Here is a 24972-nt window from a genome sequence, read left to right as displayed (position 1 = left end):
AGGCAAAGCTTGTACTGTGAAAACTGCTCGCGGTAGTACGATCTTTTTTTTTTCTTTTTCATTTGTACATATTCGGTCTTTTTGTTTGTTTGTTTTTTAATTTCATTTTCTTCTTGCGTTTCTCTCTTTTCTTTTTATTTGTTCTCTCTTTTTCGGTTTCTATTTCCATTTTTTTTTTGGGTTGTTGAAATTTATATGAGGGTGGTAGGGTAAGGGGGATGTGGGTGGTTCTACTGTGGATTCATGGGTTTGAGTGCGTCTTGTTCCTCCACTTTTGGGGTCGCAGCGACGCCGATTAGAGGGAATTAGGATTAGGGTTTTGTTTTGTTTTTTTTTTCAATTTCTGTATGGGTTTGGGGATCGGAGGAGGTAGGATTTGTTGTTTCAGTATTGATAGGCGTTAGGGGATTTTTTGGCGGGTTTCTGGTGGCGAATTTTACGGATGGAGGCCGAAATCGGTGGCGAGAGACGCCGGTTCTACGCCGGAATCGTTCCGGGGCTTTTGATGAAGGGGAAGGGTTTGATGCAGAGCCGAGAATGGGGGGTGGGCGATTGGAGGTGGGATGGGGATCTGTTCGTTGCTAGCCCTTTGAACGGAGCTCCGGCCAGTCGGCAATTTTTGCCGTTGGCGGGCGGGGAGGGCTCTTCGTCCGGTTCGGATGAGGGTAAGGGAGAGGCGGAGAAGCGGCGGCGAGTTCTGGCTGAGGAGGAGATGGAGGAGGCGGAGGGCGGTGGGCTTCTGGCATTGAAGCTCGGGGAGCATGTTTATCCGGTGGTGGAGGCGAATGGAGTGGAGGGAAGGAACTGCAAGAGGTCGAAGGTGCAGGGGCGGGGACCGGGGACGGGACCGTCTTCTTCGACGGGGCGGTCGATCTGTCAGGTGGAGGATTGCAGGGCGGATCTCAGCAACTCGAAGGACTACTATCGGCGTCATAAGGTCTGTGAGGCGCATTCCAAGGCGATCATGGTAATGGTTGACGGGATCATGCGGAGGTTTTGCCAGCAGTGTAGCAGGTGAGCTTGCTCAATTATTCTTTTTGGTTTTCATTGATTCGGGATTTTACTGAAACTGAGAAAGAAAAGAGCAAGGAAATTTTGTGTTATAGAATGCGTGCTTTTCTTTCTTTCTTTCTTTTTTTTCTCTTCCCCTCGTATTTCATGTTTGGTGCGGTGAATTTGTAGCATTGGCTTGTTCAATTCTGTAGAGAACAAACTTTGACTACCGGGCATGGGAGAAGTTTTGGAAACGATATTGATTTAACTATGAAGTATAACGTATCAGAGGACCATCAACGATTTAAATGTTGACATGTTATTAGAATTCATTGATATTTGTGCTTCAAAAAAGTGGTACTGCCCATATTTTGAGTTTTACTAACCGTGAATGTCAGAGATCAATTCTGGAATGGTGGGGTTTCGAAAATGCTATAGATTCATGTGTTTAATTAGGCAAACACTTGTATGAAAGTTTTAGATCTGAAGTTATTTTTCTCTAGTGCTTTTCACCTTATTTTCAGTGTTGGTGACCTGATTCAAATTTGGTCAAGTTGATAGGTTATCTAGATTTTGTATAGAAGGATGATTTGTATGCCGTTGTATTGGTATGATTGCCGGATTTCTATCATCCATTGTTGCTTTTTCTGTGACGCTCTAACCAAATTGGAGGTTGCAATCGTTGTTGGGTTTTGATTTTAGTTTCTTCTTGTAACTAACCTTTTTGTTTAAGATTTTATTTTTTATTTTTTTGTTCATGGCTCCTTTCATGGATTGGCTTCGTGCTTTTCTAAGAATGGTATAGAATAGTTCAGCGTGTTTTGTGGAGGTCTTAAAATGTTCTAAGATGAAAGGGTGTTAATATAGATCAAATGTGTGCTTCTCAGTCATAAGGAGGGATCTGGCGATATCATGCTGCAGACACATTGTGAGTGGTGCTTGGTGGATGATGTCCTTCCCCTACAGCTTGTTCTAGTGTTTCATAAGTGGATCTACGGTTCCTTACTAAACTATAGTGTGAAGAGAGGTAGAAGAGCTTAACACCCTTTCTTGATCCGGAAAGGGAGGTAAGGCGCTTGCGGCTGTTCAACAGCAAAGATAGTTCTTCCCTCATTCTGTTTTGGTCCAATCTTCCTATCAAACGTTTTCAGGACCTATTATGCGACATACAATGCATTACAGACATATGATCAATACACTTCAACTGGGTTATTCTATTCCACCTCTTATAGAGAAAAGAACTTAAATAAAAAAATGCTTAATAACATGGTGATACATTTATACAAAACTTCACCAAGCTTTGCTTGATGGTAGAGGCCTTCAAACCCCTTTTCAATGATGTTGGGACAAGACAAGCCAAAGGAAAGCCTAGGTTGGCTCCCAACTCCATCTCTGCTGGCATCCAGCTCTCGAGGGGGTGGGGTCTTGGAGCGAAATACTCATTTTCTGTGTTGCCCCAACCCAAGGGCATTTGGTGAGTAGGTCTGGTGGAAGCCACTTCGAGGAGGCAACTGGATTGGAGTGCTTTCTTTCATCAAATGAACGTATGGATTGAAAATCCAATGTGCAATTTGGGCGAGATAAAGAGATTGTTCCCTATGTCACATAGGTGCGGGTGTGGATACGGGTGTGAATGTGGTGATGCGGCACTTTAAAAAAACTTGGGTGGGAAGGGTTTATATTTTTTAACAGTTTAAAGTTAACACTACGTGTATGTGTGTTCCTTTATGTATTTATTTATATAATATAGATAAAACCAGACTTGGTTAGGGTTAACTCAATCTACTTTTAGACGGAAATGGACCTCAATGTGGTTGACTTCACCTGACAAAGGAAGCCATGTCCAAGTGTCGCACCCGCATGGGTGTGGGTGCGATGCGGGTGCGGTGCCCTGTTAGAAGAGTCCGTGTTACATAGATTGTCCCCATTCCTATTAGTAATTTAGCTTCCCTTGCCTGATGATAAATGTGAAATAAGAATCCTTCCACCGGGAATTAGATCCTGCTCCACTTATTTCGACACAACTTAGAGTAAAACAAGTCATACTCCAAACCTTTTTGAATTATCTTTACTAGATAATACACACAAAGAGGGTCATTGCATATTGTTTTGTAAATCTGAAAGAACTTCTGGTTAAGAACATCAACCATGTGCTTATTATTTTCTCAAACCATGTCATGTTTCCTCATATAGCCGAGAGGAGCCAAGGAAAGAGTGATCTTCCATAGATGTTGTTAGAGTGCCTCATGCCATCACCTAGCTCCGAATAACTATTGTTTACTACCTTTCTTTTTTTTCTTTGATTGATGCTATCATGCTAGATGAAGTGAAGGATGAACCTTTTGTGTTTTTTTTTCCTCATCTATCCTGAAGATTCTTTATGAGAGGCGGACTTGGTTTGCATTTTATGCAGCAGCCATGCATATCTTATATTCTTTTGAATTCTAGCCATCGTGATATTTGATATGCAAGCTGTCATGCATCAGATATAACTTAGGGTTTTTTTGCAAATTAGTCACTGCCTTATGACTGATTTGCAAAATGTTACCTGCCTTATGTAGTTTTGCAAATCCGTCCCTTTTACGTTAGCCTTGCAAAGTGGCCCTTAGGGTTAATAGTTGTCCTCATTCTCTTACTGCAGCCGTTAGATGCCGATGAAGTTACCATTCTACCTTCATTGAAGGATGTTTAGTGAGGGGCGATTTTGCAAATATAATTGACACCTCAGACTAATAAATGATGATTTTGTAAACAGATCGAGAACATAAGAATATGTGATGCCTGGGTCAATATGCAAGAACAAATCGCATAAAACACTCAATCAAGAAAAAAAGTGCATCAAACATTAAAAAAACACAAAAAATAGGATACAGTAACCAAAAAACAGAGGCAAAAAATTGATGCTTTCGTCTTCAATGAGGAGTTCGTAGACCTTAGAAGGATTATCTAGCAACTAAGGGTGAGATTCTTGCTTTCTTTTTTGGCACTTTTGACATATGAGAGAGAGAGAGTTGGTGGGGAGAGAGAGATGCTGGTGTGTCGTTGATAGGGATTTAAAGAGAATAGAGGTTACTGGTTAGTCATCGAGAAAAGAGGGGAGTTGGGTGACAGGGAAAGAAAGGGATATTTTGGTCATTTTCTTGACCAGCTAACTATGGTTAGCTTTTAACCATGGTTAAATTAACAGCCGTTTGACAGAAGGGACACTTTGCAATAACTGCAAAAAACGGAAGGACGAATTTGCAAAATGATATGAGGCAGGGACCATTTTGCAAATGAAACATAAGGCAGGGACTAATTTGCAAAAAAAAACTTATAACTTAATCACATTTAGCCAGGAAATCAGATATTAGTTTTACACTTTGTAGTTAAAAGCTAACTTTTTGACTTTTCTAATGCATTTTTTCCTGCTTTACAAAATTATTAACCATATCTGCTGAGTGCTGTTCACCATCCACAAGCTAACATGTGCCTGAATGTTGCATTCTCTGTGTGATCATGTAGATGGCAGTGACATTTGTTTGTTGTTGGCAATTGAAATTTCTAGTGACATCTTGCTTGATATTTGTGCCTTATTCCCTTGATGTTTTTTCTCCTTTTTCTCTTGTCAGTTGTTAGTTAAATAATTTTCATGACCCATGGATAGGTTTCATGTTCTTGAAGAATTTGATGAAGGGAAGCGAAGCTGTAGGAAGCGTTTGGCAGGTCATAATATACGGAGAAGGAAAACACAGCCTGAGACTGTGGTTGCTGGGAATTCATTGAATGATGATTGTGCCACAAGCTACGTCTTGATAAGTCTCTTCAAAATACTATCAAATTTACATTGTAAATTTCTAAGCCTTCTTATTATGACATTTTCTGTTTATCAATGTGTAATTATTCATTGACCTTTTTCTCTTCCTCTTTCTTCCTTTCCTTGAACGTGTCATAGTTTATTTGAGAATTTCTGAGCCATGCTTGTTTCATAAGAAAAATGCGTTAGAACTTTTTTTTTTATCAGTTCTTTTTCTTGAGAAAACAGTCATAATGTACTTGAAGCAGTGTTGTGAAAAGAGGCGTAGCGAGGCACTCCACCAAAAACTGAGGCGAGGCGTAAAGCGTAAGCCTCAAATTTTTTTGAAAACTTTAAAAAATTATAAAAAATATCTAAAAATATAAATCAATAAAGAAATGCTTTATTGATGAAGTAACAACCAATAAGAAATAGAAAATCTCAAATAAGTACTAAAAAATATGAGATTAACATATAAAAGTAACTAAGAAACTGATTACATAACTGGAAAACTAATTATATAATTGAAAAATATAATGTCGTATAAAGCAACAACCAATAAGCAATAGAAAATCTCAAATAAGTACTAAAAAATATGAGATTAACCTATAAAAGTTAAAACATATGAGATTAACATATAAAAAGTAAAGAAACTAGTTCAAAATCTTCTTCTTCTTCTATAAAAGTTAAAACATATGAGATTAACATATAAAAAGTAAAGTAAAGCTTTGTTCATTTGTTACCTACTAGGCTACTACTTTAGTGTTTGTTTATCTGTTTATCATGTGATTGGTTTGGATATAGATGATTTTTGGTGGTTGCTTTGTTGCTTTTAGTGGAAGGATGTTGAGCATGCACATGGTTCTGTCCTTTTCATGAACATGAATGCTTGCCATCTTCTTCTTCTTCTTCTTCTTTGGAGAATTTGTTCATTTGTTACCTACTAGGCTACTACTTTAGTGTTAGTTTATCTGTTTATCATGTGATTGGTTTGGATATAGATGATTTTGTGGTGGTTGCTTTGTTGCTTTTAGTGGAAGAATGTTGAGCATGCACATGGTTCTGTCCTTTTCATGAACATGAATGCTTGCCATCGAGAATGATTTCATCTCCCATGTTTGAAGTTATCTTTTTGGACAACTATTCTTGCAGTCGGTTAGTCCTACATTGTGGCTGATTCCCCTCAAGTACCTGTAGTAGAAATAAAGAAATAGAGAAGAGTCATGGAGAGAAGGGAGATCGAATCAGCTAATGGAGGGTTTGAGATAGGAATAGTTCAGTTGTGTCATTGACTTCCAAAATGAGAGCATATATTACCTATGAAGTGTTAATATATATATATATATATATATGTTTTTTGCATGTAATATAAAATACCATCAAGGGTATTTTAGTCCTTTTCTATTTGTAATAAGGTCAGCCTAGTAGGGGCTATTTCTGTAATGTTGTTTTTCTTTTCTGTTTTTAATTTTTTGTATTTTTTATATTATATGACTGTTGGGACAGTCCAACCAGTCGTTGGGCTAGTCCCAGCGGTCATATTTATAACCATTGGGGCTAGTCCATCGACTAGTTGGACTGGCCCCTTTTGCTCTCTTTTGGGTCTATATAGAGGGGACTTCCCCATTGTAAAATATATGCTTTCTTAAGCATTTTGTGAAGTAATACATATTATATTTTTACATTGTTGCTCTCTTGTGATTATATAGTTGTGTATCTCCTTTGTGAGATTGTATTTGGCCCATAAGTGCTCATGTGTAAGCTTTTTGGTGGAAACATCATCAACTTGGATCTTCTTCAACCTCTCTTTTTCATTCTTTTCTTTTTCTTTTTATCCCTCTCTTTCTCTTTTCCCTCTATGGCCGATAAAGAAGTTGTTACAGTTGTTCTCATCAAATTTGATGGGAGCAATTGTAATATGTAGGCCACAATGGTGAAAAGAATCCGTATGAGAAAGGAATTGTGCCAATACAATACTTTGATGGTTCCACTCCGGAGCCTCAACCTATTCTCACAAAGACCACTATTGGAGAAAGATGGACAATCCAAAGAAGAAACTCTTAAGGGAGTGAAAAGAGAAAAAACTTTGTTAGAATACAAAAAAGCTTATGAGTGGGAGGTGGGCCATGCCAAGGTCCTTTCACTTTTTATGGGAAGCATGCATGAAGAACCATGCTCCAATATTCTTTAGTTTGAAAGTGCGGATAAAGTTTGGGAGTTTGTTAGACAAACCTATACAAAAAAAGATGTCACTCATAAGTGGGATCTAAGAGATAGGATTCATAATTGCAAACAAGGTGACAAAACCATGAGAGAATATTATAGTGCTCTTAAGAGACTTTGGGATCAAATGGCTAAACTTGAGCCAATTTGGGAAACACCAAATGACGCTCTCCAAAGAAAGAAAGAAATTATGGAGGAGCAACTCTTTCAATTCATGAGAGACCTTAGACCCAAGTTGGGGTAAATATCATTTATAAGGAAAAATCCCTTCATTTACATGAAGGCCAAAGTTTGTATGGAAGAGACAAGGTTGAAATCTATGTCCGAATCCAAAGAATTCAAAGATAATGTGTTGGTCGTTTCTAGACCGGGAGCAACACTAATACTTATAAACTGTCTCATTTTTCCAAACCTTACTATAGAAAGACTCACAATGATGATACTAAAAAGAAGATCGTTTGTCACAATTGTGGAGAAGAGGGGCACATCAAACCCTATTACCCAAAATTCAAATGGAGAGAATAAAGAAAAAAAGGTGGCATTCGTGGGATCTTCACAAGATGATAAGAGTGGAACAACTGGGGACTCCAAATCCATTGGAACTAGGGATGGCAGTGGGGCGGGGCGGGGGACAAGGTTTCCACCCCCGCCTCGCCTCAAAATTTTATCCTCCACCCCCGCCCCGCCTCCGCGGCGGGGATGGATTTTATCCTCCACCCCCGCCTCCATCCCCGTTTCATACCCTTCATCCCCGTTTCATACCCTTCATCCCCGGTCCAAACGGGGATGAGGCGGGGCGGGGCGGGGCGGGGATATTGCGGGGAAAAGTGGTCGGGGCGGTGTTGGGGCGGGGATGAGGCGGGGATCGTGGCGGGGCGGGGAAAAGTGCACGTCCACCCCCGCCCCGCCTCCGCGGCGGGGATGGATTTTATCCTCCACCCCCGCCTCCATCCCCGTTTCATACCCTTCATCCCCGGTCCAAACGGGGCGAGGCGGGGCGGGACCCCGCTTTCCCCCGGTCCACTGCCATCCCTAATTGGAACCATGACCTTATCTCAACTCGTGGAGGCTCTTCAACAACTTCTCAAGACTTCTTCTTCCTCCATTTCAGGAGTTGCGTTCTCTACATCATCCCCTCTTGGTAAGGTTTCTTAGCTTTTAGATTCTGGAGCTTTATTTCATATTACCCCAAATAAATCTATACTTTTCGATTGTGGCAGTACTTCAACAAAAAACTCATGTTTTTACCGTCGATGGGTCCTCCCTTGATATAAAATATATTGAAAATTTCAAAAAGTTTTTTAAACTTTTTCATCCCAAAAATTAGATTTGTTTCAAAATTAAATTTAAACCTTCTTTCTGTTTCCCAAATTGTCGACCATGAGTGTAGTGTTGCCTTCTTATCAAATCAATGTTGGGTGTTGGATCTCCAGTCCGTGAAGCGGATTGGGGAAGGCCATAGAGAAGGGTGATCTCTACTACATGGATCAACTTGTCCTTTCAAAAAAAACTTTTTGTTATAATGTACAAAATGTGGACATTGTTTTGTGGCATCAAAGGCTAGGTCATCCTAACATATCCAAATTGTCTTATGCATTACATTTGAACAAATTTTGTAAAAAGAATTTCATTGTATTGGTTGCATTCTTGGCAAAATGAAAGCTCTCCATTTTCTTGATAAGACTTTTTTCTCTTTTAAGCCGTTTGAATTAGTGCACTCGGATGTATGGGTCACACTCCTATTCTTTCTAAAAGTGGTTATGCTTACTATGTGATATTTGTTGATGACTATTCTTAATTTACTTGAATTTATTTTCTTTGGCACAAATATGAAGTCTTTTAAATATTCAAAAAATCTCATAACATAGTCAATTTAAAACTATTATTTTAATCTTCCGTTCCAATTCAAGGGGGGAATTTATGTCAAATGATTTCAAAATTTATCTTGAAACAAATGATATTTTGCATAAAAGATCTTGTGCCTATACATCTCAACAAAATAGTTTGGCTGAAAGAAAACATAGGCACATAGTTGAGACAACTAGGATCCTTTTGATTTCAAAACATGTTCCAAAGGTGTTTTGGGCCTAAGCTTCTTTAACTGTCGTATATCTTATCAATAGACTCCCTTCCACAAAACTCCAAAACATTTCTCTCTATTAACAACTTTTTAAAATCTCTCCTGATTATTCTAGACTAAGGCCTTTTGAATGTAAATTTTTTGTCCTTACCGACAAAAATGACAAACTTTCTCTAAAAGCTATACCTTGCGTATTTCTTGAGTATGGTAAAAACCAAAAAAGTTTTAGATATGATTTTGAAAAATATAAACTTTATGTTTCTCGAAATGTCTATTTTGTAGAAAAAGAAAGTTTTTTTATCAAAGTGTGCCTAAGAAAAATAATAAATATTCTTTCTTGCTTGAGTTATTACCTAAGAGTAATGATTGCATGATTAGTGATGATGAAAATGAAGAATTTCAACCCAATATCCAGGATGGTGCAAATCTTGATCAAACTGAACCTATAGTAATTCAATATAGTAGACATGAAAATAACAAACAACCCACTGCCATGGAAAACTATTTCAACTTTGAAAGTCAACAATTAGGGGAAGTTAGAAGATCTAATAAGGTCTCCTAATTGATTTGTTTCATATGAATCATTCTCCTAAATATAGAGCCTGTCTGGCTAAAATCATGTTCTATTTTGAACAAGCAACCTACAACCAAGCTAAAAAGTATCTTGAATGGATATGAGCCATGAATGATGAATTAGAAGCACTTGAAAAATCCAATACTTGGAAAATAGCATACTTACCTAAAGGTAAGAAAACTATAGGTTGCAGGTGGGTCTATAAGTTTAAAGTAAAAGTGATGGGACCTTAGAAAGGTATAAGATTAGATTAGTTGCAAAGGGCTACTCTCAAGAGCATGGTATTGACTACGACATAGTTACCAAACTCGTGACCCAGATTCGGATCGCCCAAACCTTGACTCGCGAGTTAGCGGGTTGATTCAGTAACTCAGGCGAGTTAGGAATGCATTTCCTAGTGTTAAGATATATAAAAAATCAAAATTCGTATTCTATAATCACTAAATTTAGTATATGACATCAAAGACAGTTATATAAGTATTCAACAATACATAATTGTTAATATTTATGATTTAAAAACATATGATTCTTTATAACAAGTATTCTTTTATGGGCATTATGCATTAAAATCACAAAATGCATGAAAAAACACATAAGAGGCATGCGGATCAGTAGTCTTGAATTGCTGACCTAGTTGGGGTCCGATCTGGGTTGACTCTAGATGAATTATGTTAGGACTCTTATAACTGTAGTTGTTGTCAAGCGTTGGGAAATTTACCAAATGGATGTAAAAAGAATGCCTTCTTGAATGGGAATTTAAAAGAAGAAGTCTATATGGATTCATTCATCTCCTGGATATGAGGTTCCTCCTGGAAATGTACTTCTTTGAGAAAAGCTTTATATGGTTTAAAGCAGGCACCTAATGCTTGGTTAATGAATCTTGCTATTATGACACTGCTATGTTTATTAAGAAATTTGAAATAGGGATAGTCATTCTTCTGCTTTATGTTGATGATATGATCTTGATTGTCTATGGTGGTGCCTAGGCTTCCTAGGCCCAGCCCCACCGCCTGGGCTTTTGGGTTTGGGCAGTGGGACCCTTTTTTACTGTCTAGGTGTTGTCTAGCTCGACTAGGCACCGCCTAGGCTTTAAGCCTGTTTTTGTCTTTTTTTTTACTTGGAAGTGGTCAACCGTGGCAAAGGGGAAGGGCGGTGCCCTTCCCCCTTCTCTCTCTCTCTCTGTTTCGCGCTCTCTTTGTCACTCTCTGTTTCTTTCACTCTCTCTGTTTCTTGCTCTGTCTGTCTCTCGTTTTCTCTCTCAGTTTCTCTCTCGAGTTCTCACTCTCGCTTTCTGCCTCTCTCTCTCTCTCTGTTTTCTTCTTCTCTCTCTCCCCCCCCCCCCCCCCTTTCCTTCTCTTTTATTTTTTCTATTTTTTCTTCCTGTTTTTCGTTCCTTTTTTCTTTTTCTATAGTTTATGTTTTTCAGTTATATATATAACTGATAATCTTGTGTTTCAGGTATATTATATATAAATTATATATTCTGTATTTCAGTTATTATAATATGTATATTATATATATTCTGTGTTTGTGTGTTTCATATATATGTGTCTGTGTAATTCATATATAATCTGTTTGACTGTTTCTGAGTTATATTTCTGATTGACTGTTTTTGAGTTATATTGATTAACTTATTCCACCTTTCTTGATATACAGCTAATCGCTCTGACCAGGCAAAGGATCAGGATCTTTTGTCTCATCTATTAAAGAACCTAGCCAGCTGTGCTGGTAAATGCGATACACCAGGGCTGTTTGGACAACCCTCTCAGGCATTGCAAAATGGTGGATCTCCTCCTGGAGCATCATCAGAGAAGGCTTCTGCATCAGTTCCAACAGCTGTCCCCTGTGTCAAATTTCAAGGTTTTTCTGGGCCTCTAAACTCAATTGCTGGAGCAACTTATTCTAATGGTGTGCAAGATTCCAATGTGAGGGGCACACATCCTTTGACAACTGTGGCATTGTTTGCAAATGATGCGAGACAGAAAATATTTGCAAATAGAAATAATGTCGGTGATGCTCTACAACCAGTTCTGTCTCAGAAACATGAAGGTTTACAACCTGTTCAAGGCAGTACTAAAGGAAAATCGGAGTTTTCCTTCTTATCAATGTCGCAACCGGAGTCTGACATGGAAAGAATTGATTTAAATGATTTTGATTTGAACAGTGTCTATCATGAATCACAGGATTACATGGTAGGGTCTGGCTGTCGTGGGTTATCACCCTCTGCAAAGTGTGGAGCTAGTTCACCTGAATATCGTTCGTGGATGGTGCAGGACTCAAACCAGACAAGTCCACCTCAAATAAGCACTCATTCAGATTCTACATTTACTCAGTCCCCATCAAGTTCTAATGGGGAAGGTCAAGTAAGACTCCTATGTTATATCTTTACTATTTATTTTGTTTGTTTATTTTTTGCTCTGAGTGTTTTGGAAACCTGCATGGCGTTTTCAACTTATACTAGTCTCTATTATTGTGCACTTTCAGGGGACAAATTTTTTAAACTTGTTTGAGGCCTAAAAGGTCTCTTGTAATTATAATAAGTTTTTGGCCTTATAAAAGATAAGATTCGGAACGAGGAGATACGTAAGAAGGTAGGCGTTGCACCCATTGAAAATAAGATGAGAGAGAATCGTTTACGGTGGTTTGGACATATTCGGCGAAGGCCTAATGATGCTCCAGTTAAAATGATGGAGAAATGGGAAAATATATTAGTTAAAAGAGGTCGGGGTAGGCCTAGGAAGACATGGATGAAGGTGATAGGAAAGGATATGAATGCTTTGAACCTCACCGAGGACATGGCATTGGATAGAAATGATTGGAGGAGAAGGATTCATGTGGAAGACCCAGAATGATTTTCTTTTTTGGTTCATATCGCCGACCCCAATTGTTTTGGGATGAAGGCGTAGTTGTTGTTGTTGTAGAATTGCATTTGTGAAGGATCTGATTTCCATAGTTGCTAGACTTGTGAAAACAATGCAGGTATCAGAAGAAGGAATTGACATTTAAATTGTTTGAATAAAGAATTTAATAAAAAAAATCAGGATAAAGGAAAGTGATGTGGGGACCATTTCGGAAGCATTTATGTATCAGTGCCAGGAAGCAAAGGAATCACCAAACAAAAAAGGATATCATAATCTGTAACTGTAAGCTATATTAAGACTTCCCTCAACTGGATTGTCTTCAGGCTTTGTAAGAGATGGTTTAAAGCCTAGCAGTAAAGTCCTGTAGAGTAAAGTCCTGTAGTTTACAGGTCTCTCTTTTTTGTGGCTTTCCAACCATATGGTTTAGCAATGTTTTCATATTGGTGTCATGATGCAATTGTTAAAATATGTGTACTCTTACACATATATGTATGTTGAAATATAATCCTTAAATGTACATATATATATATATATATATAAAGATACGTATACATATATATATGTATACGTATCTCTATTTATATATATATATATATATAAATATATATATTTTCTCTTCCTAAAATACCCTCAAGGGTATTCTTGTAATTTGTCATTTTACGCATATTCCAATTGGAATATGCATTGTAATATTTCTTTTATTTTCTGTTTTTTTATTTTTGTTTTTCGTATTCGTACCATATTGGGGGCCTCCCAATAGAGACGTTGGGAGCCCCCAACGGTCACAAATGTGACCGTTGGGGGCTCTCCAACGTCTCCTTTGGGAGCCCCCAAGGTGGTCCCTTTTTGTGCTTATAAATAGGGTCTTTCTCCTTTGTATTCTTCACTCCAATAAGGAGCTTTTGCTCCATGTAATGGGTGTTACACCCTTATTTTCTTCAATGATATTAACTTATGCCTTATAGGCATTTTTGCCCCTTTGTGGGTTTATGTGTTAGCACATTATGTGCTTGTGTTTTCTCTTTAGTGGGTATATTCACACTTCATGTGCATGTGTATTGGTTCATTATTGAACCCAATATATTCAAAGCCGCTTCTTTACATGGTATCAGAGCAAGGTTACGATGGGGTTGTCTTTTGGTGCAACGGAAAGCGTGGTGCTCAGGAAATGGTGAAGTATTCATTGTTCCTCTCCTTTTTAGAAGTTTTCGGTATGTATCTCTTTTCTTAACATATTATGCATTATGAAACTATTTTTCTTGCACATTTAGTGTTTTTGATAGTTGAATCAGTTCCTTTCACATTTCGCGTGTTCGTATATTTTAAAATATCTCCTTTTAAATTTGGTAAATTTGTTTATTATAATTCTTGGTTATATATTTATCGATTCCTCATCACATATAATAGTAATTTAGGTTTTGCAAAATTGTTTTTCAATTATGTGAGATTTATGATTTTTTCATAAGAATTTCGTGATTAACCTATAAGTTAACTTTTTATATAATTTCTTGCTAAATTAATGATCTTTGCTTAAAAACTCTTGTGTATGGTTTTTAGTGCATTTTTTTGTGATAACTTATATAATTCTTGTATAAGTTAATGATCTTTGCTAAATTTTTTATATAATTCTTGTATGAGAATTTCTCACATCTAAATCTTTGTAGTTTACTTTTTTATGAACCCTAAGTAGTTCTTGTTAATGATAAATATTTATGAACTCCTAAAAGTCTCTCAATGGTTTTGGTTTATTTAAAGAATTTTGAAAAATTATTTATGATAAATATGTTGTATGAACCATTGTGTTCATTAGTAAAGATCTTTTAAAAATCTTATCACACTATATAGAATGCATAGTGTATCTATTGCATCCTTTGGTATAAAAGATTTCATTAATTTTTGATTTTTCTTCTAATGATGCAACTTTATAAACATGTTTGTTTGTATTTTTCACATAAGGTTTCAAAACCTCTTGATTGTATCTCTAAGGATGCCTACATTGGCCATAATATGGTCTTTTTTGTCTTAAATTGCATTTATCAAGCATATAATTGCATAATTAAAGCTTGAGAGACTCAAGCATTTGTTCCTTTTTATGAAATACATGCATTATTGCATGTTTGCCTTTATTACGCCTTTTGCGTATTTTGTTCAAGTGATTGTGAGAGTGTCTTCATACACTTCTTTTATAAAATATTTATGCTTATATGCGTATTGTCTATTCATAGACATTTTCACATGGTACTCTCTTTTCAATAAAGAGATGTTTTTATTGTCTTCTTTAGGGCTTGTGTTTGTTTTTATCCTTTAATGGACTTGTAAGATTGTTTCTTTTATCATTATAAATGCTTCCGCAATATCTTGGTACATGTTGTCCTAAATTTGCACATTTAAGATTATTGCCCTTTTACATCTTGGTATACATATAATTGCAAATTATAAAGGCTTGATTTGTTTCTTGGATTATTCCAATTCCTTTCTCACACATGACATAGCTTAAATATTTCATGTTGTGTTTATTAAGTCTTTTTATATTGATCATGATTGAACATAATTTCGTATATATGCAACATTATTGTTATATGGCATATTGTTGTGATTAATTATGTTGGACCTTTGAGTCGGCCCTCTTTGTAAAATCACATATTTGGAAAATGTTTTCCCTAAGAGTTCATTGCCCTTTTATGGCATTTATCTTCTATCCATCACAAGGTATATGATGCATCAATCCTTTTTTATGGCCCTATTGTTATATTAGAGATAATTGTTAAGGTGAGTTATGGACACCTTGTGTTATGTCATTTTAGATTGTCCACTTGCCATATTATAGATGGTGGTTGAGGTGAGTTATGGGCACCTTGGGACTCTAGAATGATTTGGTATATGATCTCTAATTATGAGTGTGTCACTCGTTTGATTTTGGCCATTGATCTTATGGATGCTCTTATTTATATATGTGATGGAAATATGGTGTTTTGAAACCTTAAATGTTTTAAGGTATATTAAAATCAAGGTTTTAGGGATTATTGCCCAACCTTTTATTGTTTATGAAACTTATGAGTGCATTTGCACATTTGTGATTTCGTGCTTTTGTGCTTTTGTGCACAAGTGTTCTTGGTGTGCGTATGTTCACATATTTATTCTCAAGAATATTGTTCTATCGGTTGTAGTATCTTGTTGAAGATACTTTTACATGGTTTATTCCAAAATATGGGTATTCTTTTTTGAAAAATATTGTTCTATTGATTCAAGGTTTTATTTTTATGTTTGTCATTACAAGTTTTATTGCCTCAAAAGTCTTCTCCTTTTATAACTCATATCTAAGTGTCATCATATATAGACAAGAATTTTAGTACACCTTTGTGTGTTGGTAACCCTTTGTTGGCTTTTGTTCTCTTGGTCTAGTAGCTGAACACACTTGTCTTGAGTGTTATTATATGTAGACAAGGCACGTTGATTCACACCATGGTGTGTGATTTTAGTCCATGTTGGCATTTGTGTCCTTGTTCTAGTCGCTGAGATGTATGCCCATGGTTGACTTCTTTCACTCAATTCAAGTGCCATTTTATGTAGACAAGAGATATATTGTGTTTTTAGCCCATGGTTGGCTTGATACTCTTGTTCTAATAGCTGAACATACTTGGTCTTGAGTGTATTTTTACGTAAACAAGAGATGCTTTTGGTACATGTTGGCGTGTATTCTCTTGTTCTTATCGTTGATGCACTCATTTCAAGTATTATTACATGTAGACAAGAGATTCTTTTGCACACCTTTGTGTGTGTCATTTGGCCTTTAATGACATTATATTTATATTCTTGATCTAGTAGCTTATACACTTGATTTATGGGATTTTGAGGACTAATGAGGTAGTTGCTTGTAGTGGATGAACTATTGTTGAAAGTTATGAAATTACATTCATTTTTTGCTTTCTTTTTACAAGTGAATCATATCTTTGATATGCATATTTTAAAATCAAATCAATATTTTGGCATTTAATCTATATATTAAGTGCTTATGGTTTTTTGGCCACTTTTTGATATGCAAAATGAGTTTTTTTGTCATTTGAGTGAGATTTTTCTAAAAGGGTGAGGTTCTCTACTCAAATAACACATTATTTTGCCTCTTAAATGGATTTAAAATCTTTTTGAAATCTTGTGCTTCATACACTCTTTTTATGCTCTTGAAGCATTTCCCTCTTGAAATCGCTTTCAAAGGAATTGCTAAAATCAATAACCCTTGTCTTTCTATATGTTTGGAGCATGTGATTAATGTTTTTTTTAAGTGTTGATTCATTTCATGATAGTATATGCATATGCTCATTTTGGCCTTTTAGGCCCTCATTCATTGAAGTTTATATAACTTATGCCTCTTCGTAGGCTTCTTGTGGTGTCACTTAGTGGACCATTGTGTTATTCCCCCATTATGGGGTTGTGTTTGTCCAATGTTGGACCTTATGAATGCGTTATGCATTTTTGCAATTTGTTTTCGCCCACTATTTAACATGATATATGATTTTGAAACCTTGGTTTTCTAAATTTTCTTTTCATGCTAAAGTATATATCCTATCCTGTGCTTCAAATTTCTATGCATAAGTTATAATTTTGTACCTTGTTAGGAATGTTCCATTTGAGTAAAGTGCAAAGATATTTTTTACTTGTTCTTTGTTGTTATTCCACAGGATCTTGGAGATAGGATAAAAAGAAGTACCCTGGATGGATCGGGAAATGTGTTCACCATTAGAAGGCAATTGGAGGAAGACATTTTCAAGTTTCAATAGCATCCTTACCAAAGCCTCTTGGAGTCTTGCCCTTTTTTCAATCTTTTCGTTTCCCCGCAAAGATTAAGGGGGGGGGGTGTTAAAATATGTGTACTCGTACACATATATGTATGTTGAAATATAATCCTTAAATGTACATATATATATATATATATATATATATAAAGATACGTATACATATATATATGTATACGTATCTCTATTTATATATATATATATATAAATATATATATTTTCTCTTCCTAAAATACCCTCAAGGGTATTCTTGTAATTTGTCATTTTACGCATATTCCAATTGGAATATGCATTGTAATATTTCTTTTATTTTCTGTTTTTTTATTTTTGTTTTTCGTATTCGTACCATATTGGGGGCCTCCCAATAGAGACGTTGGGAGCCCCCAACGGTCACAAATGTGACCGTTGGGGGCTCTCCAACATCTCCTTTGGGAGCCCCCAAGGTGGTCCCTTTTTGTGCTTATAAATAGGGTCTTTCTCCTTTGTATTCTTCACTCCAATAAGGAGCTTTTGCTTCATGTAATGGGTGTTACACCCTTATTTTCTTCAATGATATTAACTTATGCCTTATAGGCATTTTTGCCCCTTTGTGGGTTTATGTGTTAGCACATTATGTGCTTGTGTTTTCCCTTTAGTGGGTATATTCACACTTCATGTGCATGTGTATTGGTTCATTATTGAACCCAATATATTCAAAGCCGCTTCTTTACAGCAATATAGGTCCCAATTTCTTGTTTATACAATTGTGCTGCATTTGAGAAGACCTAATATCGTAGATCCGTATGTGTTTGTGTATGGTGGACCAAGTCCTAAACCCAGTCCAAGCAAGATAAATAGATTAAATGTACTTGTCGTAAGACCTGGATGTGTGTTGTGCACTGCTTCTCATTGGGAATAACATGTTCCAGAATATTTTGTTATCGTAGCCAAGGTTCTTGCCTTCGTCGGCCTAGCTTGGATCAACCGAGACCCTTGGGAGAGAGCTTTAAATATTATGAACCACACGGGCTTGGTGAGATTGCAGTGATGGACCTTAGATCACGTCTGAGTGGAATTACATGTTTTGACCATTTATTTATTTGGTTTGAACCTCTCAATCTCCTTTCTGGTCATGGTTTCATTAGAGTTTTAATTAAAAAATATATATGTTTTGCCAGGTTTTCAATAACTTTATTATGAATAGTTTTTTAGGTGCGAGTTACATGCAATTATTTTGTTAATATGACTTTTCTCATAAATTCTTTGTTGGCTTTTAATGATAATTACAAATTCAGTTTCACGTCTGGTTGAATCTGTTTTGCATCTTAAAAACTAGTATCTGTATTTCTTGGATCACGAAATAAGCAATCTTACATAATGAGTCTTGCAAGTTATAGCTATTTTGTGTATTCCTCTCACTTTGGTTGTTTTTTAGTTGGTCCCATGAATCTGAAAAGCCAATTCTTTAATGCAACCTTCCTTCTGTCTTTTTGGTGTGCCATCGGTGCTGCATTATTCATGATGGCCTTGCTCTTTCCTGTTGATACCAGAGCTGGACTGATCGCATCATTTTCAAGCTGTTTGATAAAGATCCAAATGATTTGCCTCTTGCTCTAAGAGGGCAGGTATTTGATGACTTTGTCTCTGTTATGAAATACTATTTGTTTCATAAGATCTGGGTACTGCAGACTTTCTCCATATAACATTTCTTCTTGTTCTCTCTATTGACATAACTATCTTCAGATTCTGGAATGGCTGTCACGTAGCCCAACAGACATGGAAAGCTACATAAGGCCTGGTTGCATTGTTTTGACTATATACGTACGGTTAGAGAAATGCATGTGGGAAGAGGTACTTTTGGGTTTTGTTTGCAGCTGTGGAACTTTTCTAGCCACAATTGTTTCCTAAATAACTTATTTCTTTGCTTCCAGCTGTGTAGTAGTTTGAGTTTCTATTTGAAGAGACTTGTGGATGCTTCTGATGGTTCATTTTGGAGAACTGGATGGCTATATGCCAGGGTGCAAAATCGGATAGCATTAATCAACAATGGTATGCTGTAAGTTCATTTGGAATGTTGGTTTTAATTCGTGCAAGTTGCATTGGCCTTTTATTTTGGAGAACATAGTCCAGTACTGCTGAAGCCTTTATTATTTTGTCTTCTTTGTTGCTACAGGTCAAGTATTGCTTGATTTACCCTTTCCTGTGAAAATTTTGAATCGTTCTAAGATCATAACTATTTCCCCTTTTGCTGTTACGGCATCTGACAAAGCAACCTTCACAGTCAAAGGCTTTAATCTGTTGCAACAAACCACAAGGTACTCTCTCTCTCTTCTGTGCCTGCACACAAAAGTGTGCAGGCAAATATACACAGACATAACATGCTTAAAATTGTTATCATTTTGTTTTAGGCTATTTTGTGCATTTGAAGGGAGGTACTTAGTCAAAGAAGCTGCGTGTTTCTCTGCTGATAGCAGTGACAGTTCCAATGGTCAGGAAGGTATCCAGAGCCTCAGCTTCTCCTGCTATCTTCCTGATGCATGTGGGAGAGGCTTTCTTGAGGTACTATCATATACTGGGCTTCTGATTGCTATCGTCTGATGACTAGGTGTTTTATTGAGTAAGCTGACTGATGCTGCATGTTTATCTAGGTTGAAGAGAATGGCCTTAGCAGTTGTTTTTTCCCATTCGTAGTTGCAGAGCAAGATATTTGCTCTGAAATATGTATGTTGGAGGATATATTTAAGGTCACTGATTTTGATGACCAGAAAAGAACTGGCAATTTGAATGACAAGACCGAAGCCATGGAGTTCTTGCATGAAATGGGTTGGCTTCTCAGAAGGCATCAGTTGATTTCTAGACTAGATGATTGCGATTTACATATACATATTTTCACCCATTTACGCTTCAAGTGGCTTTTGGAATTCTCCATAAACCATGACTGGTGTGCTGTAGTCAAGAAGCTTCTGGACATCTTATTTGACGGAAGGGTGGTTGCCGAAGAACAAAGTTCGAAATTTGTGTTGTCTGAATTGTGTCTACTCCATATCGCTGTGAGTCGAAAATGTCGGCCCATGGTTGAGCTTTTATTAAGATATGTTCCACAAAGAACTTCACCTAGAACGGAAGCTCAACATGATCAATATGTCAGCGATGGTCTCAACAGATTTTTATTTAGACCTGACATGGTTGGCCCTGCTGATGTGACTCCCCTTCACAGTGCAGCCTGCACAGATGGTGCAGGGACTATTGTGGATGCATTAACTGATGATCCGGGAATGGTATTTTCTTCACAATCCTCATTTTTTTTAGCATCATCTTTTCCCAGAAAAACAAGATGTTGGTAAAATGTTCCAGTACACTCCTAGGGGTATTAGATTCATTCATTTATAAGAAAAGTCAGAAAAGTTGGAAAATTGCACCAGAGAATGACGAGTTTCCAATTTATGCTGCATTTCTGGATAAGTGGGTTCATGGCTTTTGCTTCTGTTTTAGTTGAAACCTTTGAAAGGTTTCCAACTTCACTCAAAGTTTTATTATGCAAAATATAGAAATAAAAAAAATATATAAAAGGGGAATTTGATTGTTCATTCTAAGCTCTTTATTGATATCCTTCTTTGCATATAAACAGGTGGGGCGTGAAGCTTGGAAGCGCGTTAAAGACAAAGCTGGGCTTACCCCTGAAGATTATGCTTTGTTGAGAGGCTACAATGCTTACAATCAGCTGGTGCAGAAGAAAATTGATAAGAATGGCAAGGCTGCACATGTGGTTCTTGATATTACAAGTGGTTCGTTAGGTCCCAACAAGTCGTTCAAACAAACAGTCTGTCCTGGTGAAGTTTCTTCTGGATCATGTCAAAACCTTGGGAAATTATCAGGAATGCATATTGATAATAACAAGAACAGTCAGTATTGTAAGCTCTGTGCTCAGCAATTTGCATACAGGAACACCAGAATATCGCTAGCATACAGGCCAGTAATGCTTTCGATGGTTGCCATTGCTGCAGTCTGTGTTTGTGTTGCGTTGATATTCAAAGGTCCACCGATTGTATTGGGCTTTCCACCCTTTAGGTGGGAACTGCTGGGTTATGGACCTATCTGAGCAGCTGGGTTGGTTCTTTAGTTTGTTGTAAATTATGAGGCTTGACTTGGGTGATTACACTATCTGCCTGTAGCATATTAATCACTTATTTTATGAATAATGTAATCGTATCCTTTTTTACCCTTCAATTTTTTAGGGTTCTATTTAGTGAACGATTCCGATCACCTAATGGTCATGATATTCAATGCTTGCTGAACTGTTGGTGCTTCCCACCTACAGGTCTAATGGATGTGCAGAGCTCATGAGAAACTGGTGGGAAGTACCCTCGTGTTAATTCGACTCCAGGGTGTGTAGGTGGTTTTCTGCAGAAAGTTTTGGTGCTAATCTAAAGTCTGGTTGACGAGAATTTGATGCTTAGTCCGGAAAAGCAGCAACAAATATTTATGGGTCAGATCAGGAACCAACGTCAGTAATGTTCTTGGTGGAATCACAGATGCCACATTTATCTCGGAATGTAGATGCCCAAAGTGAGCCTTCTGTAATTAGTGGAAGCAGTGGAGAATATGAGAAACAAAGAGAACAGAAACTATAATAAGCCTGTTAAGGTGGTCTTGGCATTAAGGCTAATTCCTTTTGGGTGCCTCCACAAGTGTCCTGAAATTAAACTTCTAAAAAGCGAAGCGCAAGGAGAACATCGAGGAGCTGAGAGCTTTGTTAAGTCACTGCCATGTCATGCGGGTCTTTGTTCCATAACTGGGTTCTTTGCAAAGGATAGAAGATTTAGCATTGAAGGGCAATGCGATCAATGATTTTGGGTCGTGCTATCAACTTGTTATTCTATTATCGCTGCTCCCGATAAATATTTAAAATTCTGGTTTTAGTGTAGCAATTAAACCATGAGAAAAGTGATGCAAGCTCTGTAATAAAAGCATAAGATCCAGATAAAGGTGTGTGAAGGAAAATGACAGGAATCGTGGCAGTGCAGGCCTTGATGGAATTGCTGATCCCAATCCATCATACCCACCCTGTTATTGTCCCATAACTTATTTATGATATGAGAGCTAGATGGTTCTATGACATCCTCGAACTCCTATTATTCCACCATTTTCTCGATTTAACAACCCATCATTTTATTCAAGACTACCCCCATGAACTGCCTCTTTGTTCTCACAATTATGACTTGGGTACGCTGATGGCCCTTTCCATGCCCATCTTCTACCCTCCCTACAGATGCTAGTAGTGAGTGCAAGTCAACCAGACCTAGCAGTGTCTTTAGCATCGATAGAAGACGTACATGCTCAAATTGTGAGATTGCAATCCTCCATGCTATTTGGAGCGGCCAATCCTTTGTGTATCGATTCCTTGCACATCATGTATGCACATTCTTAAGAAGAGCAACTAATATATTTCTATACAGGTTTTTCCAGCAAGCCAAATCCATTGGTGACAGCCTTGCAGCTGCCATCCACCCCCCCCCCCCCCCACCCGAATGCAACGGTGAGGTACATAACAACGCTGATTTTATGTGCGTTCTAGCCCACAAGAATGTGATGCCATGCGTACAGGCTTGTGTGGCACAATGGGCCTTGTGGCCGTGTAGGTGCGCAAACAATTTTAGCATGTTTTGTTGCAAAACTCTTTCTGACTTAATCATAACTTTCGGGTGTCCTTTAGGCTCTGTTTGGGAGCCAGAGATGGGATGGGGGATGGGGATTTAGTAATGGAAAATGACTGTACTGTCCTTTTATAATGATGCGTTCTTTGAAATGTCTCACAAGCTGAAATCCTCCCCATATTCAAAATGTCGGATTCTCAACTTTCTTAGGATATTTTTGCCCCTCGGCAAATATGGTAAGACTGTCGCAAATCATTTTTGCGAATGTCACACAAAAGGTGTTAACCTCCTTTAACTAAACACTCCCAATGTAAGTCCGCAAATATAGTATGACCTTCTTCAATCATTTTTTCAAATGTTACCCAAAATGTGTGAACCTCCCTTAACTATATTTTCCAAAGTACGTTCCTAAATATAGTACGACCTTCACAAATAATTTATGTGAATATCCTCAAACTATACTAACCTCTTTTAACTATATTTTTTGATGTATATCTACAAATATAGTATGATCTTCGCAAATAATTTATGTGAATGTCCCAAAATAGTGTGAACTTCATTTAACTATATTTTCTGAAATATGTTCGCAAATACAATATGACTTTCACAAATCATTTTTGTGAATGTCCCCAAGCTGAGTAAATACTCACATGGTACATCTGCAAATACAATACGACATTCACAAATAATTTAAGCAAATGTCCCAAAAATCTATGAACCTTCTTTAACTAAATACTTATGTCCGCAAATATAGTACGACCTTCGCAAATAATTTATGCAAATGTCTCCAAAACCTGCAAACTTCCTTTAACTAAATACTTACGTCTACAAATATTCTACAACCTTCGCAAATCATTTTTGTGAATGTCCCCAAAATGTGCCAACATTTGTACGCTCAGTAAATGTAATGCTTCGTATGTTTGAAAGGTTTACTTCGTATTTGAGTGTTATTTTTGCATAAAATTAGGGTTTTTTGTGGTTCCCAACTTGTTTCCCCCAACATTATTTTTTGGTGAGTTTTTCAATGATTATTTTCGATGAATCTCTAGCATTATTGCTTTATCTCAGTCACGCAGTGGTGCATCATTGGCAACTTTTTTAGCATCTGGCATATCATCGACGATAAGATATTTTAATAAGTATATGTTTTGCTCCATGTAACAGTTGAATCAATTATTTTTTGAAACATCAGCATGAATAAGTTATTTTATGAAACCATTGCATATGATTCTCAAATTATGTTTACATGTTCAATAGCTTATTTCACTTGCATGATTTTCAAGTTATTTTTGTATTTTCAATAACCTATGTCGTTTATTTCTTGTAATTCGATTTCATGTGAAATAGTATATTTCAATAGCCCATTTTGTTTCTCCTTTGCCCGCTTGTTTACCTCTATCCTCAAATATGTTTTCGTAGAAAAATGTTCATTCATTTATTAGAAAGAGATTGCCACGGAGGCTACAACCCATACACCAACACCTACTAAAGGAACATAACAACAAATAAATTACATACTAGGTGATTCGTCCTTCTATGGAGTACGAAAAAGGTTTGACACATAGAAAGGAAACCCACTATGTGGCCAAGAGTATGAGTGACTGACATATTTCATGAAAAATATAACATTAATATGTAGAGGCTGAGAATGTAGCATTCAAATAAGAAACAACAAACATATTCAATGACAATAAGAAAAGTTGCTTTATGAAAGGTTGAAGTGTGTGTCACAAAATCTTGTCTCCCACCCAGAAAGCATCTAAGGAGAGGAAGCAATCGGGGCGAAGAAGTGTAAGGAGCCATTGACATATGAGTATTCAACAGTTGCTAACCTGCGTGCCCAACTGAAAGAAACAGGAGACAACCATCTATAGTGGTGAGATAGAAAGGGAGAATGTAGACACTGTGAGGGTATAAATAGCGGAGAAACCTCAGTAAGGAAAGGATGCTAAGGTTGAGGTAGAGGAGATTGTGGAGAATATAGAAGAATTGCCTCTAGCAAATAAATAGGTTAATAAGAGGAAAGAGAAGGGACCTCATCAA

General features: G+C 37.0%; 1 protein-coding gene across 2 annotated transcripts; it reads left to right on the top strand.

The window, feature by feature from the left end:
* LOC149839515 (squamosa promoter-binding-like protein 1) lies at positions 1-21502 on the top strand. 2 transcript variants are annotated; one of them, XM_090002588.1, is made up of 11 exons: positions 61-1014; positions 4640-4821; positions 11302-11837; positions 11919-12008; positions 18826-18900; positions 19019-19126; positions 19207-19324; positions 19449-19590; positions 19684-19834; positions 19924-20553; positions 20904-21502. In XM_090002588.1, the coding sequence occupies exons 1-11, from the start codon at positions 443-445 to the stop codon at positions 21372-21374; spliced, it is 3075 nt and encodes a 1024-aa protein (XP_089858714.1). In that variant the 5' UTR covers positions 61-442; the 3' UTR covers positions 21375-21502. The 2 variants fall into 2 exon arrangements, with proteins under 2 accessions (XP_089858713.1, XP_089858714.1); XM_090002587.1 differs by having other exon boundaries at positions 1-1014; positions 11302-12008.
* Positions 21503-24972: the final 3470 nt, after the last annotated feature.

Source organism: Nuphar pumila, chromosome 4 (assembly GCF_984573655.1).
Source record: "Nuphar pumila chromosome 4, dmNupPumi1.hap1.1, whole genome shotgun sequence".
Lineage (NCBI taxonomy): Eukaryota > Viridiplantae > Streptophyta > Magnoliopsida > Nymphaeales > Nymphaeaceae > Nuphar > Nuphar pumila.
Note: the sequence above shows the minus strand (reverse complement) of the source record. Positions and strands in the feature narration are given on the sequence as shown.